We start from the raw sequence: 11,690 nt of genomic DNA, 5'->3' as shown, positions 1-11,690 counted from the left end.
TTAAGCAAAAACCTGTTCTAGTAATTTTCGTAAAGAACCCCAAAACTTTTTGATTACACATCTTCTGCCCTATCCAGGAGGTAATTCATCTTCCTAAAGCCTGAGGGTAGCTTTTCTTGTGTGAACCTTGTGACACTTCAGGTGTAGGTTGATATTATATTGTTCCTGTTCACAACCTCGCTTTTCAAAGTCCTTTAAAATGTCTGCCGTTTGTGTGTCTCAAATCTCATTACTCAATTTTTCTGAAGTGAAAACCTGTCTGGGCTATCTGGCAACTTACTCTAGAGGCACATTATGTCAGGACAGATTACATATTTAGCAAAAATATTTTTGCCAGGAATGTGCTTATAGGTGTCCTAAATACTATCTAGGGGATCTGCTGGTACACAACATGCATCGTATGCTGGGATCCTTCTACCAAAGCCCTTAGATGGTACCCAGAGACCTAAATAGGTGTCCTAAATACTATCTAGGGGATCTGCTGTTACACAACATGCATCGTATGCTGGGATCCTTCTACCAAAGCCCTTGGATGGTACCCAGAGACCTAACTGGAAAATGGCCTTGGATAATCACCAGGAGCCTTAAAGTAGACGCCCTCCGACAGATTCCACAAGGCGGGGCTGGCTGGTAAACACAATCCGAATCCATGTGTTCCCTCATGGTAGATGCTCCACCATGTTCTCAAGAGGTAGTGAGATAAAGTAAGGTCATCCTGGTTTATGCCCTCATTATCTTGCAAGGCCTGGCTTGTGGGTTCCTTCAACTGTTATTAGAGGCACTCTTGAAAAAGGTCACAAAGACATTCTCCAAAAGCCTTGATCCAGCTAGCTAACACATGGGACCCCTTACTAAAGAATTAGACAGTCACTAGGGCCAGCTACTAGTGGCCTTCAGATGCCAGGTGCCATGGCAGTCTAAACTCTAGGCTGTCCCCAGAACCTATTTGCCTTACTAGGGCAGTAGCCTGAAGTCTTTGAACATCAACTACACACACAAAAAACAATACATCCAGTTATTTATTACAGGTTTTTTAAAACTATCTACTAAATGCAGAATTTCCCAGAGTACATAAAACTTCCCAATCAGTGCATCTTTATGTGTTCGTCATTTAGCGGAAGAAAGAGAGCTTCTCCTTTAGCCACGATTCGGTCAGGTCATCGGTATTCCTGATTTCAAACACCTGGAGAAAGGGGAGAGACAGAGAGAAAATAGTGAAGGGATGATTGGCAAAAAGGAAAGCAATAAACAAGACAGGGGCATAATGATGGAGAAATATGCCTTAGCACCTGGAGTATTGAAATAATTGTTTCAAATGTCATTCTACACAGTGTAATATGAACAGACAAAGAACAAACTTCTTTTTATTAAAACAAATAAGACATTTCATAGTGGCTAACAACAATAATACAGCTCGTTATATCCTTTAAAATGATTGCATACAAGAGTATTAATGGGACATACATAGAGACAGTGGGATAGCATCTAGATTTTGACCACAGAGAGACATATGTTTGGGCGACAGAAGAAAAGGAGACGGAAATGTGTGAACTGTCAGTCTAGAAATTTGTGCATAGAACAAAGAAGGGTATTAGAGAAAAGTACAAGGATCGAACACTATGAAAAATGTATTGTAGAGATACGGAAGAAGATTCTCCAAACCACGGGACACAGTAGGAACAATAGGATGGATATGAAGTGAGCCAGCGAGAGCGGGACCAGGTATATCAAGAACGTAAAGACTAGACAGTAAGATAAATTAAACAATCATTAATTAAAGAAGAGGAAGACGGTGTCTAGTGGAAGAAAAGAGGCATGACCTCGCCCAAGGTACAAAGTACAAAGTGTATAAGTCATTAAAATGGTGTATAGAGAATAGAGAGGAGATCAAAAGTTCCCTCTATACCTGGAAACTTAGGTAAACCTGTTGAAGAGTGTTAAAACCTTGGAAATAGTCTGGCAAGAGACCACAAGAAAAGAAAACTTTGAAACAAGGCATGTATCGTGGGGGAAAGATGGGACAATGAAGACACTAAGACGATCAGAGGGGAAAATAGCAAAGTTTTTAAATTGGCAAAATTGACAGCTTCTATTTATTTATTTTTATATGGTTTTATTACATGTCGAAAACCTGACGGGCATCAGGACGTGGGAAACATGAAACACAAAACAAAACAGATTACACTGAGCCCAAAGTGGTATAGCCTACTGAGGATATATTAATGAACTTTTTCAAATAGATGTGTTTTCAAGCCCTTACGAAAGGTTGCAATCCTGGCATAAATTCAACGGAAGCCTATTCCAGAGGGAGGGTGCGGTAAACGGGAATGATTTCCCGTTTGCTTTCATCAGTTTGGGACATGGACAATTTAGAGGCATAGCTTTGCTTGAGCATAAGGTTTTAACTGGTTGGTAGGTATGGATTATTTTCTTCAGGTATTCAGGGGCGGTACCATATACAGCTTTATGGGTCAGGACCGCTAATTTAAATTGGATCCTAGCTTTAACAGGAAGCCAATGAAGATCCTTCCGTTGTAGAGTTATATGTTCACCACATGTAGGGAATGCAGATTCTTTTTAGAAGCTCCCCCCTAAAAGGGCATTACAATAATCCATCCTCTTGAAAAGTTACTTTAATAAGTAAAGAAAGTGCTAAAGGTTGCAGAGGAGATAGACTAACAAAGAAAGGTAATACCTTAGGTAAAGTTGTTAGAAAGGTCAGAAGCTGATTGAGAAGATTGGGGAACGGATGCATGACTCAATGAGGCTTTGGCAATCCTGTAGAATGCAGGGTGAGGGTCAGTATTGGGGAGAAGCATATTCCTGGTTTACTTTTTGCCAACAATACAGAGTTGGCAGCAAACAGGACACCTGCATTTAAAAAGCAAATTAATATGCAGGGGGTCCTTTAGAGCAGGCCATATGCCACTGTGAATGCAGAAAAATTAGAAGTCATGACAATGGGAGTGCGGGGTGGGGGGGGGGTAGTTAGGTTCACTCAAAAGAAAGGGTTCGTTGTGTGGGTGGAAGAGATTGGAGATGGTAAACCTGTCCAATACGACTATGGAAGCAGCATGGAAGCGGCCCTCGAAATCGTAAGTCCAAAATGCAGTAGGACATTGGCCAAAAACCAAGCACCAGAAGTTTTATTTGCAGGTATGGAGGCCATTTCCTCTATAGGTGCACCACAATAAAGTTATATAAAGCTTATGTTACACAGCCACATTTTAGGCATGAGGTAGAGGTAAAAGTTAGGGTGTTAGAAGATAAATAAAACACACATTAAAAAAGCTTTTATGAACCATGAGTGGAAAGTGTACAGCGCAACATACGGGGGAGGAATCTCACAATAAAGAGGGAATGGGCAACCTAGAGTACAGTGCAGCAGAATAGTGTATGTATGCCCACAGTACTACACATTCAGCTTCATGTCACACTCTTTCCTTTGTAAACTAAAATTAGAACAATATGACCGATAAGGAGATGGACACTATTCAGAGGTCTTTTATGTGTGGATGAGAGAACAAGGATCAACGATCTCACTGACCCGATCCTCCTTAGTGAAGCATAAAGTTATTGGTAAAGTGTACGGCTAAGCAAGGAGATGGACCAAAAGGATATAACAAACAAATCAGAACAAAACAACTAGAGGGCACCTTAATGGATTAGCTAGACGCCAGTTGATTGATTGATATTTATTTCTATCGCGCTCATACACAAGTGTTACAGAGCGCGACAAGGCAAGGGAGGGGAACAGGGGAGAACAAAACAGCGATCTTACTAGGCCCAGTGACATTGAGAACGTGCAAGTGCATGGGAGAGGGGGGAGGGGAAACGTGCATGGAAGGGGGAAGAGGTGGAAAGTGCAAAGCAGGGGAGAAACAGATAAATAACAATAAATAAATAATAAAGGCAACAAACAGTGGTAATGCAGCCAGCAATTTGCAAGTGCTAGGTTTAAGGCAGCAGACAGGGTGGTCTGATAAGTGCAGGAAGAAAAAGGGGGGGGAGGGATGTATGGGTACAGATACAGACCCCAGTGCAAGGGGTGGCCCGGAGGCAGTGCAGGAGGGTGGCAGGATGAGCAGGTACCTGGGCCCAAAAGACAGAGGGTGGCCAGGAGCACGGTTCCAAGAGAGAACAGATCAGCAGGGGAGAGGGGGGGCCAAGGCAGAAGAAAAGAGGAAGGTCTTGAGGTGCTTACGGAAACGAAGATGGTTCTCCTCAAGTTTTAGAGTGGCAGGGAGGCTGTTTTCAGAGGGAGGCCCCAGCCGAAGACAGAGATCTACCCCAGCTCGTTTCTTAGAAAAACGACTGACCCTGAGTGAGTTGGAGGTAGAGGAGCGAAGAGCTCGAGAGGGGAGGTATGTGCGGAGGGATAGCTGAAGGTATTTAGGACCCAGGCCTCAGAAAGCCTTGTGGACAATGCAGAGGGTTTTGAATTTAATCCTTGCATCCACTGGGAGCCAGTGGAGAGATTTCAGAGCTGGAGAGATACAATCCCAGGGCTTGAGGCCAAGGACAAGTCTTGCAGTCCTGTTCTGGATTAGTTGCAGAGGGCAGAGAGTAGAGGCAGGTAGATTTATAAAGAGGCTGGGAGCTAGAGAGAACCAGAGCTTGAGATACCATGAGCTTCTGGGGGAAGGAGAGGAAAGGCAGAGTTCCTCTGAGGAGGTGCAGTCGGAAATTTGACTTTTTAGAGACCTCAGCGATGTGGGCGGAGAAGGAAAGGGTGCAGTCAAAGCCAAGCTCTAAATTTAGACAAGATTGAAAAGGAGTTTATGTAAATTAAAAATGCAATAAAAAACATATATAACTTTTTAAGCTATAAAGTGTAACTTTTGTGGTAATGCAATATATGGCAGCCTTGTAGCAAAGCTATACAAAAAACTATTATCATACTATTATGGATAATGACATGTATAAACAACTACTGGCTAAAGCAATTGATATTAGGAACTAGAAATAGCTCCAAAAACAAACAAAAGCAAGGCAGGCATTTGTGCAGAATAAAAACCTGAAATACAAGAACAAATCAAATGTTTATCAATGATGAAGAGGCAAGAATCACCTTTTCATTAAGAGGTCCGGTGTTGCTACCATCGCAGCAAGCATGCACTGATCCACATACATGCTACCAGTTGCAGCAGTATTTCCCAAAGCGGCAACCTTCCCCTTCTTAAAAACAAAACTGCTCCACTTTGAAACCAGAAAGAAATGCGATGGGGTGGAGCGACCAAAATGCAATAATGGGCAGGGAAACAAATTAGCCCTTCACTGATAGAACCGAGAATCCATCAGAGGATGGGGAGCTTTGCTCGTGAACATCACAACATACAGACCCAGTTCCAACAAAGTACGGCCATGAAAAGAAACCAGCATCTGTGAAATGCTGCAGCACGTTTCGCCATCCTCAGGTACAGGATCAAGAAGTCATTGATATGGGCAGCAGGTATGTACTTGTAACATAACTGCACACTGGTTTACGTGGTCACTGATAGGCTGGCGCAAGCTGCTAGGGCCTTTTCCAACCCAGAAAACTCAAACTCCTCACTGTGATAATAATTAAACTGCGCTTTTCCGGAGTCAATCGGCAGTGGAAAGGACAGAGTCTAACAGATCACAAAACGTGTCTGGCCACCACTACTAGAAAAAAATGACAGCACATGGGCAGAGGACAGCAAGTCATCATGGACATGAATCTGATCAAGGGAATGAATACTGTAGACATCCACTGGGACTACCATTATCACGGGCCACAGGAAGACATTACCTGCTGCCATATATGGCAAAAGGTGTCGTAGGATGCTCAATTTAAAACACATGGTAATATAATGCAGAGAGGAGCAACAACCCAGCAGAAATTGCTGTCAGTACCCTATTAACGGTTCTGAAATTTGAATTGTAGGGCGCCATAAACAGAAGTACATTACTGGTGTAGCAACAAAGGTCTGTCTAGCTAGCCACGAAATTAACTGGAGAGCAATGCATCACATCAGGAAAGGAATCTCTACAAAGCCAGGGAAGAGCAGTAACTCACAGCAGACCACAGAGAGAGAAACTGTCAGCACGCTGCACAGATTAGAAAGTGTAATTAAAGACTGTCACAATTCTGAACACAACACTGACAAAAGTTAAATGAGCAATTTAAAAAAGCAACAATCGGGAGAAACACATGTGCTGCAGGTAATTAAATGATAACGCCCACTAAATACAAAAAGCAATGGAAAACCGGTTTAATATAGTGCGCACATCTGGCTGCCCCCTAAAACAACGTCCAGTGTCTTATTCATCCATGATTACAGAGGTATATTTGGTATCTGCAAAAGCAGCAATCAGGCTTCTGCAGCCTATAAAACAAGAGAACCAAGCCCTTTACTAGTGACAATGATTCTACAGGGCGGTCAGCGCTGTGTCAGCACTCACAGTATGAAAGGAAGCCGGTACCCACACATGCCAGAGACACTAAGCAATAGATATGTGCATCTGAGTGAAAATATGGTCTATTGAGTCAAACGATCCAATAGAAGTCTTTGAAATAGCACATTTAAAAACTCATTGCGGTGCCATTCTTGCTAAAGGTGGGTTTATTCTCTTAATCCACACATCAATTATTTAAATGGTAATTTATAACAACCCGGTTGATTGTGTGAGTGATGTGCAACCCTGTTTTATGGTTATAGAATGTACCTGCGAGGTTCAGTAAGAGCCGGGCTTATGCCCGTCACCCCTCCAAGTTTCTTCACAGTGCTGGTTCCTTGTATTAGAATATCCAAGCGGCAGAAGCTCCACCTGTCTTAATGGTGTGGGCAGGGGCCTACATTGAATAACAGTGTTCTGTTAAGAATTCCTTCAACCATAAAAAGCACTTACAAACTACTTTACTTAAAGGCTTTAATGTGTCACCTTTACATTTGGTGATGAGCCAACTGGCCACATAAGATGATCATTTCCTTCCTTCCAACTGTTTGGGACTGAGAGTCTCAGGGAGAGACAAGTACTGTATAAAACAGACAGAAGGACACGCTTATCTCGGGTGAAGTACCCTTGAGTCTGTGGGAGGCTAAAGCAAGCTAACACGAACAATGAAAGAAGACTACATGGATGAATTCAGATTGCTGTGGGGAAACTAAAATGTATTATCCTTGAGAACTGTGATGAAGTTCCAGGTTTTGGGCTGGAGAATGAGGTCGGGGTTAAACAGTAGCAGGGTGCCACAACCCGCTCCATGATGTAGTGCGCAGAAAATGAAAATGGAGGGTCTACCATGCACCCCAGCCCATCACCAACTCTGAAAGTAATAGTCTGTCACTGAACTTCATGAAACTCCCTAGATAAAGGGAACCCAAAGGAAGGACCTGAAGTCCAGTTACAAGAAAACCAACTACTGAAGGCAGAAGAGAGGCACCACTTACCTGATATGGGAAGGCAGGGAGAATATTAAAAAAATCCTCTCCACACCAAAGTAACCTGGGAAACCTGCAACTCCTCTAAAGGGGGGCGGGCATTCTTTCCACAGAAAGGGGTCATAATCCGTAAGGTGTTAACCATCTCACAGCAGTCCTATCCCACAACCCGCCTAAAACCTGTTATTCTAGCCCAATTGATGATTTCTGCTTCCCCGAGATCCCTACTGATGACCAGTCTTTCGAGAAACAATGTTAATCTTTGGAACAGAATGTGCATTCCAGTGAACCTCGAGGACGTGTTACCAGTGACTGAATGTTTTCTGCATTGCCGCAGTGACAAATGGCAGACTGTCAACTATATATCAGTGTGCAAACTCAAGTCAAGAGGGAGAAAACTGGGATGGGAGCTGTGAAAGCTGTTGCCAGTTATGTTGTGAACTAAAAGGATAGCCGTTGCAAGGAATGAGATGATCAAGATGGTGAAAAGACCTGTTCTCGGTTCGGTCCACAGAGCCGCGCAGAGGAGAAAGCGCAATATGAATTCTGCAAGCCAATCGCCATATTCTGCAGGCCAGGCTGTACAGCATATCATGATCAAGGATTTTCAGGCCACGGGAGAGAATAAACAGTAGTATGAAATTGGTTGACGCTCAATGCGGAGTGACGAGTTACTAGGAGAAAGACAGCGACATAAAGAAGAACAAGTTTCTTACCTATGGTAACGTTCTTTCAACTGGATGTTCCTCCCATGTATTCCTTATCTTATGATATTTTCAATATCCAGCTTAGCTGCTTCGGAAAACTATTTCAGCAGAGGGCGGTGTGCGTGGATGCCTGTCGACTCGATGTCCCTCGGAGGCCTCTACCCGATGTCGACGTCACTGAAGGGATATATAGCGCACATAGCGTCCGTTGGCTTCAGTACCGTTTTTACGAATGTAGGATCTATACCATACTTGACAGTTACTCATCCTGAGAGAGCGAAGACTGCAATAGCAAAGGAAATTCTACTGCAAGGTAGTTTGGGAGGGTCGATACGGAATACGTGGGAGAAACATCCAGTCGAAAGAACATTACCAGGGGTAAGTAGCGGAGGAGGAGGGAGTCAACATTTTTATGACAATTTTGTAGTTCTCATGGGTCTGTGTGGACAGAATGCAGCACTGCCTTACAAAATAAGTCTTCCCGGCCTGAAGAAGAGTCCAAACTGTAATGTTTGGTGAAAGTATGTATGGATGACCATGTGGCAGCCACACACATTTCTTTCACTGGCACTCCCCCATGTAATGCAGAGGAAGTCGCCATGCCTCTGGTGGAATGAGCCGAAGACCTTCTGGAGGATCTTTTCCCGCCAGTCTTTAGCATTCAGATATTGGTATTATCCATCTGGATAATGTCTGTTTAGTGATAGCCATACCCAACTTGTGGCCCGAGTAGCCAACAAACAGTTGGTGATCTTGTCTTATTGTTGCCAATCTGGTCATATAGAAACAGGTGCAGGTTTAGGATCAAGACTGTGTAGCCTCTCTTTTTTCCTTCCCAGAGTGCGGAGGAGGGTAAAATGATGGTAATGTTATTTTCTGAGTCAGATGGAATTCAGATACAATTTTGGGTAAAAAGGTGTGTTTCACCTTAAGGACCATGTCCTTATAAGAAAGAGTGTATGGAGGCTTGTAGGATAAAGCCTGAAGTTCACTCACCTTTCGGGCAGATGTGATGGCTACTAAGAAGATGGTTTTAAGGTGAGCAGCCTCAAAGGACATGAGTGTATAGGCTCGAAAGGAGCACACATGAATTGCAAAACCAAGTTGCGATCCCAAACCGGGACTTGAAAAGGGATTAGAGGGAAAACATTTGTCAATCCTTTTAGGAATTGAATTATTCGAGGAATTTTGAAGTAAGATGCCTCCTCCGAAGTGCGCTTAAATATAGAAAGCGCTGCAAGATATCTTTAATAGTACCAATCTGGAGCCCCAGATTAGCTAGGTGTAACAAAAAGGATAACACAATAGGTGTATTAGATGTACATGGATCAACATTCTTATCGCTACACCAGTTGCAGAATTTGTTCCAACGGCACCGGTACAAAGACTTAGTTTCTGGCCTTCTGGCCGAAAGCAAATTCTCCATAACGTCATCTGGGAGGTCGCAATCCTTGTATCTCAGCCTCTCAGAAACCAGGCGTGAAGGCTGAGTGTCTTGATCTTTGGATGGAGAACCCGACCCTCCTCTCGCGAGAGAAGGTCCTACCTTTGTCTTTGTGTAGGACGTATTGGAGGGCAGATGGACATGTCCAGAAGGTCTGGGTACAACTTTCTCCTGGCCCAATCCGGAGCACTTAGGATCATGGATTTGCTGAACTTTCTCAACCTCCTGATGACTCGAGGAATGACGGGGATTGGAGGAAACGCGTAAGGAGTGGAAATTGCCAGGCTACCAGAAACGCATCTCCTAGAGCTCTTCTTCGGGGAAATTCCCTGGAGCAGAACAGTTCGCACTTCCGGTTGACACTGGTCATGAACAAATCCACTTGAGGGGTTCCCCAAAGGGTGAAGCTCTCTTGAAGGACTTCCTGAGCTAGTACCCACTTGTTGGAGACTGTGCTCTGCCTGCTTAGAGCGTCCAGTGCCGTGTTCTCCTCTCCGGCTATGTGAACGGTCAATAGGGATATTCCTCCTTGTATTGGCCAGTACCAGAGCTGTGTTGCCTCTCGGCACAGTGGTAGTGACCCTACACCTCTTTTGTTGAGTTAGTATATAGCCACTGTGTTGTCCATCATTATCAGGACATTCTTTCCCTGTGCAGAGGGCAGAAAGGCCTTCAGCACTAGACCGATTGCCCGCAGCTCCAAAAGGTTGATGTGTAGTTTGGACTCCGATGGAGACCAACAACCGCCGATTGTCAGATTGTTGGCGTGTGCTCCCCACCCCGTGAGTGAGGCATCCGTCACTATGGTTATCTCTGGCCATGGTTGCCAAAAAGGTTCTCCTTTCAGAATGTTCTCCTGGCAGGCCCACCACCGAAGGTCCTGTGAAACTCTGCTCGGAATCTGGAGGAGGTCTAACATCCTTCTTGAGAATTGGGACCACTGAATCCTGAGAGCCCACTGGAGAGATTCAATTCTCAGGCGAGCCTCTGGCACCAGAAAAATGCAGGAACCCACGAAGCCGAGTAACCTTATAAAATCGAAGGCACTTTGGTGACCATCTGCAGAATGTCTTGAGCCCTCACCTCTAGTGGCGAGGCTTTTCCCAGGGATGCATCCAGTACTGCTCCAATGAATTGGAGCCTTTGAGATGGTATCATGTGAGACTTCTTGAAGTTGAGGGAGAAGCTCAGTCTGTGAAAACACTGACAGGGGGAGCTGAGGTGTCCAGTGCCTGTTCGGGGGAACTGGCCCTGATCAGCCAATCCAGATAGGGGTAGACGTGAATCCCCCCCTCTCCTGAGACTCGCTGCCACCACCACCATTAACTTGGTGAAATTCCTCGAGTAGAGGTCAGCCCAAATGGTAGAACTCGAAACTGAGGTACTGTCTGTGCTTGTGATGGATTGGCACATGAAAGTATGAAAGTAAGCATCCTGAAGGTCCAATCATAACATCATGTCCCTAAGGTGGAGGGCCTGAATGATCTGAGAAAGGGTAACCATCTTGAACTTGTCCTTCCTCAAGAACTTGTTCAAGTCTTTTAAGACCAAGATGGGTCTCAATCCTCTGTCCTTTTTTGGAATTGTGGAATGTATTGACTGCGGCATCACTCTGATAGTATGGTGCAAGGAACTGCAACACTGGCGGCAAAACTCTTGTGCGTGCCAAAAACCTACAAAAACCGCATTCTCAAACACACAAAAAGATGGATGCACAACCGGACACCCATGGTGCATGTGTGGTGGAATAAAGCACACACTGCGGAAAAGTTGCCAGTGGGCTCAATGACCAGCAAACAGAGGGCAGAGAAAGAAGCACCGCTTTGCAAATGAAACTCCAAAAATGTGCCTATAAATGACATTTGCTTTGTTGCTAAAAACTCCAAAATGCCTATAGCACAACACTGCTCAACATTCAAAATCTTGCTTGGCGCTAAAATTCATGTAATCTAATGAAGCATGTCGAACATAGAAAGTCCTAATGTGAAGAGAAAAACATTCTTCAGAAAAACTGGATTGTCTGTAAACTGACAGCCCCTGTCAGAATCTGTGTGCAGTACCCTGAGCTACCTGTGAATGACAGCTGTCAGAGAAGCTTTTGAGAGAAACTTCAAAGTGATCTAAACAAAAAAT

At 44.2% G+C, this 11,690-nt stretch overlaps 1 protein-coding gene across 1 annotated transcript in view; it reads right to left on the bottom strand.

Annotated features, from left to right (window-relative positions):
• Positions 1-1,005: 1,005 nt before the first annotated feature.
• The window catches only part of GMFG (glia maturation factor gamma), a 149,481-nt gene continuing 138,796 nt past the window's right edge, over positions 1,006-11,690 (bottom strand). Inside the window, exon 7 of the mRNA XM_069644258.1 lies at positions 1,006-1,183. Coding sequence (XP_069500359.1) covers positions 1,112-1,183 — 72 coding nt within the window. The 3' untranslated portion in view covers positions 1,006-1,111. The remainder of the gene's footprint in view (positions 1,184-11,690) is intronic.

The sequence above is a fragment of the Ambystoma mexicanum genome, chromosome 2p (genome assembly GCF_040938575.1).
Source record: "Ambystoma mexicanum isolate Mex_15411 chromosome 2p, UKY_AmexF1_1, whole genome shotgun sequence".
Classification (NCBI taxonomy): Eukaryota; Metazoa; Chordata; class Amphibia; order Caudata; family Ambystomatidae; genus Ambystoma; species Ambystoma mexicanum.
This window is presented reverse-complemented; position numbering and strand designations above follow the sequence as displayed.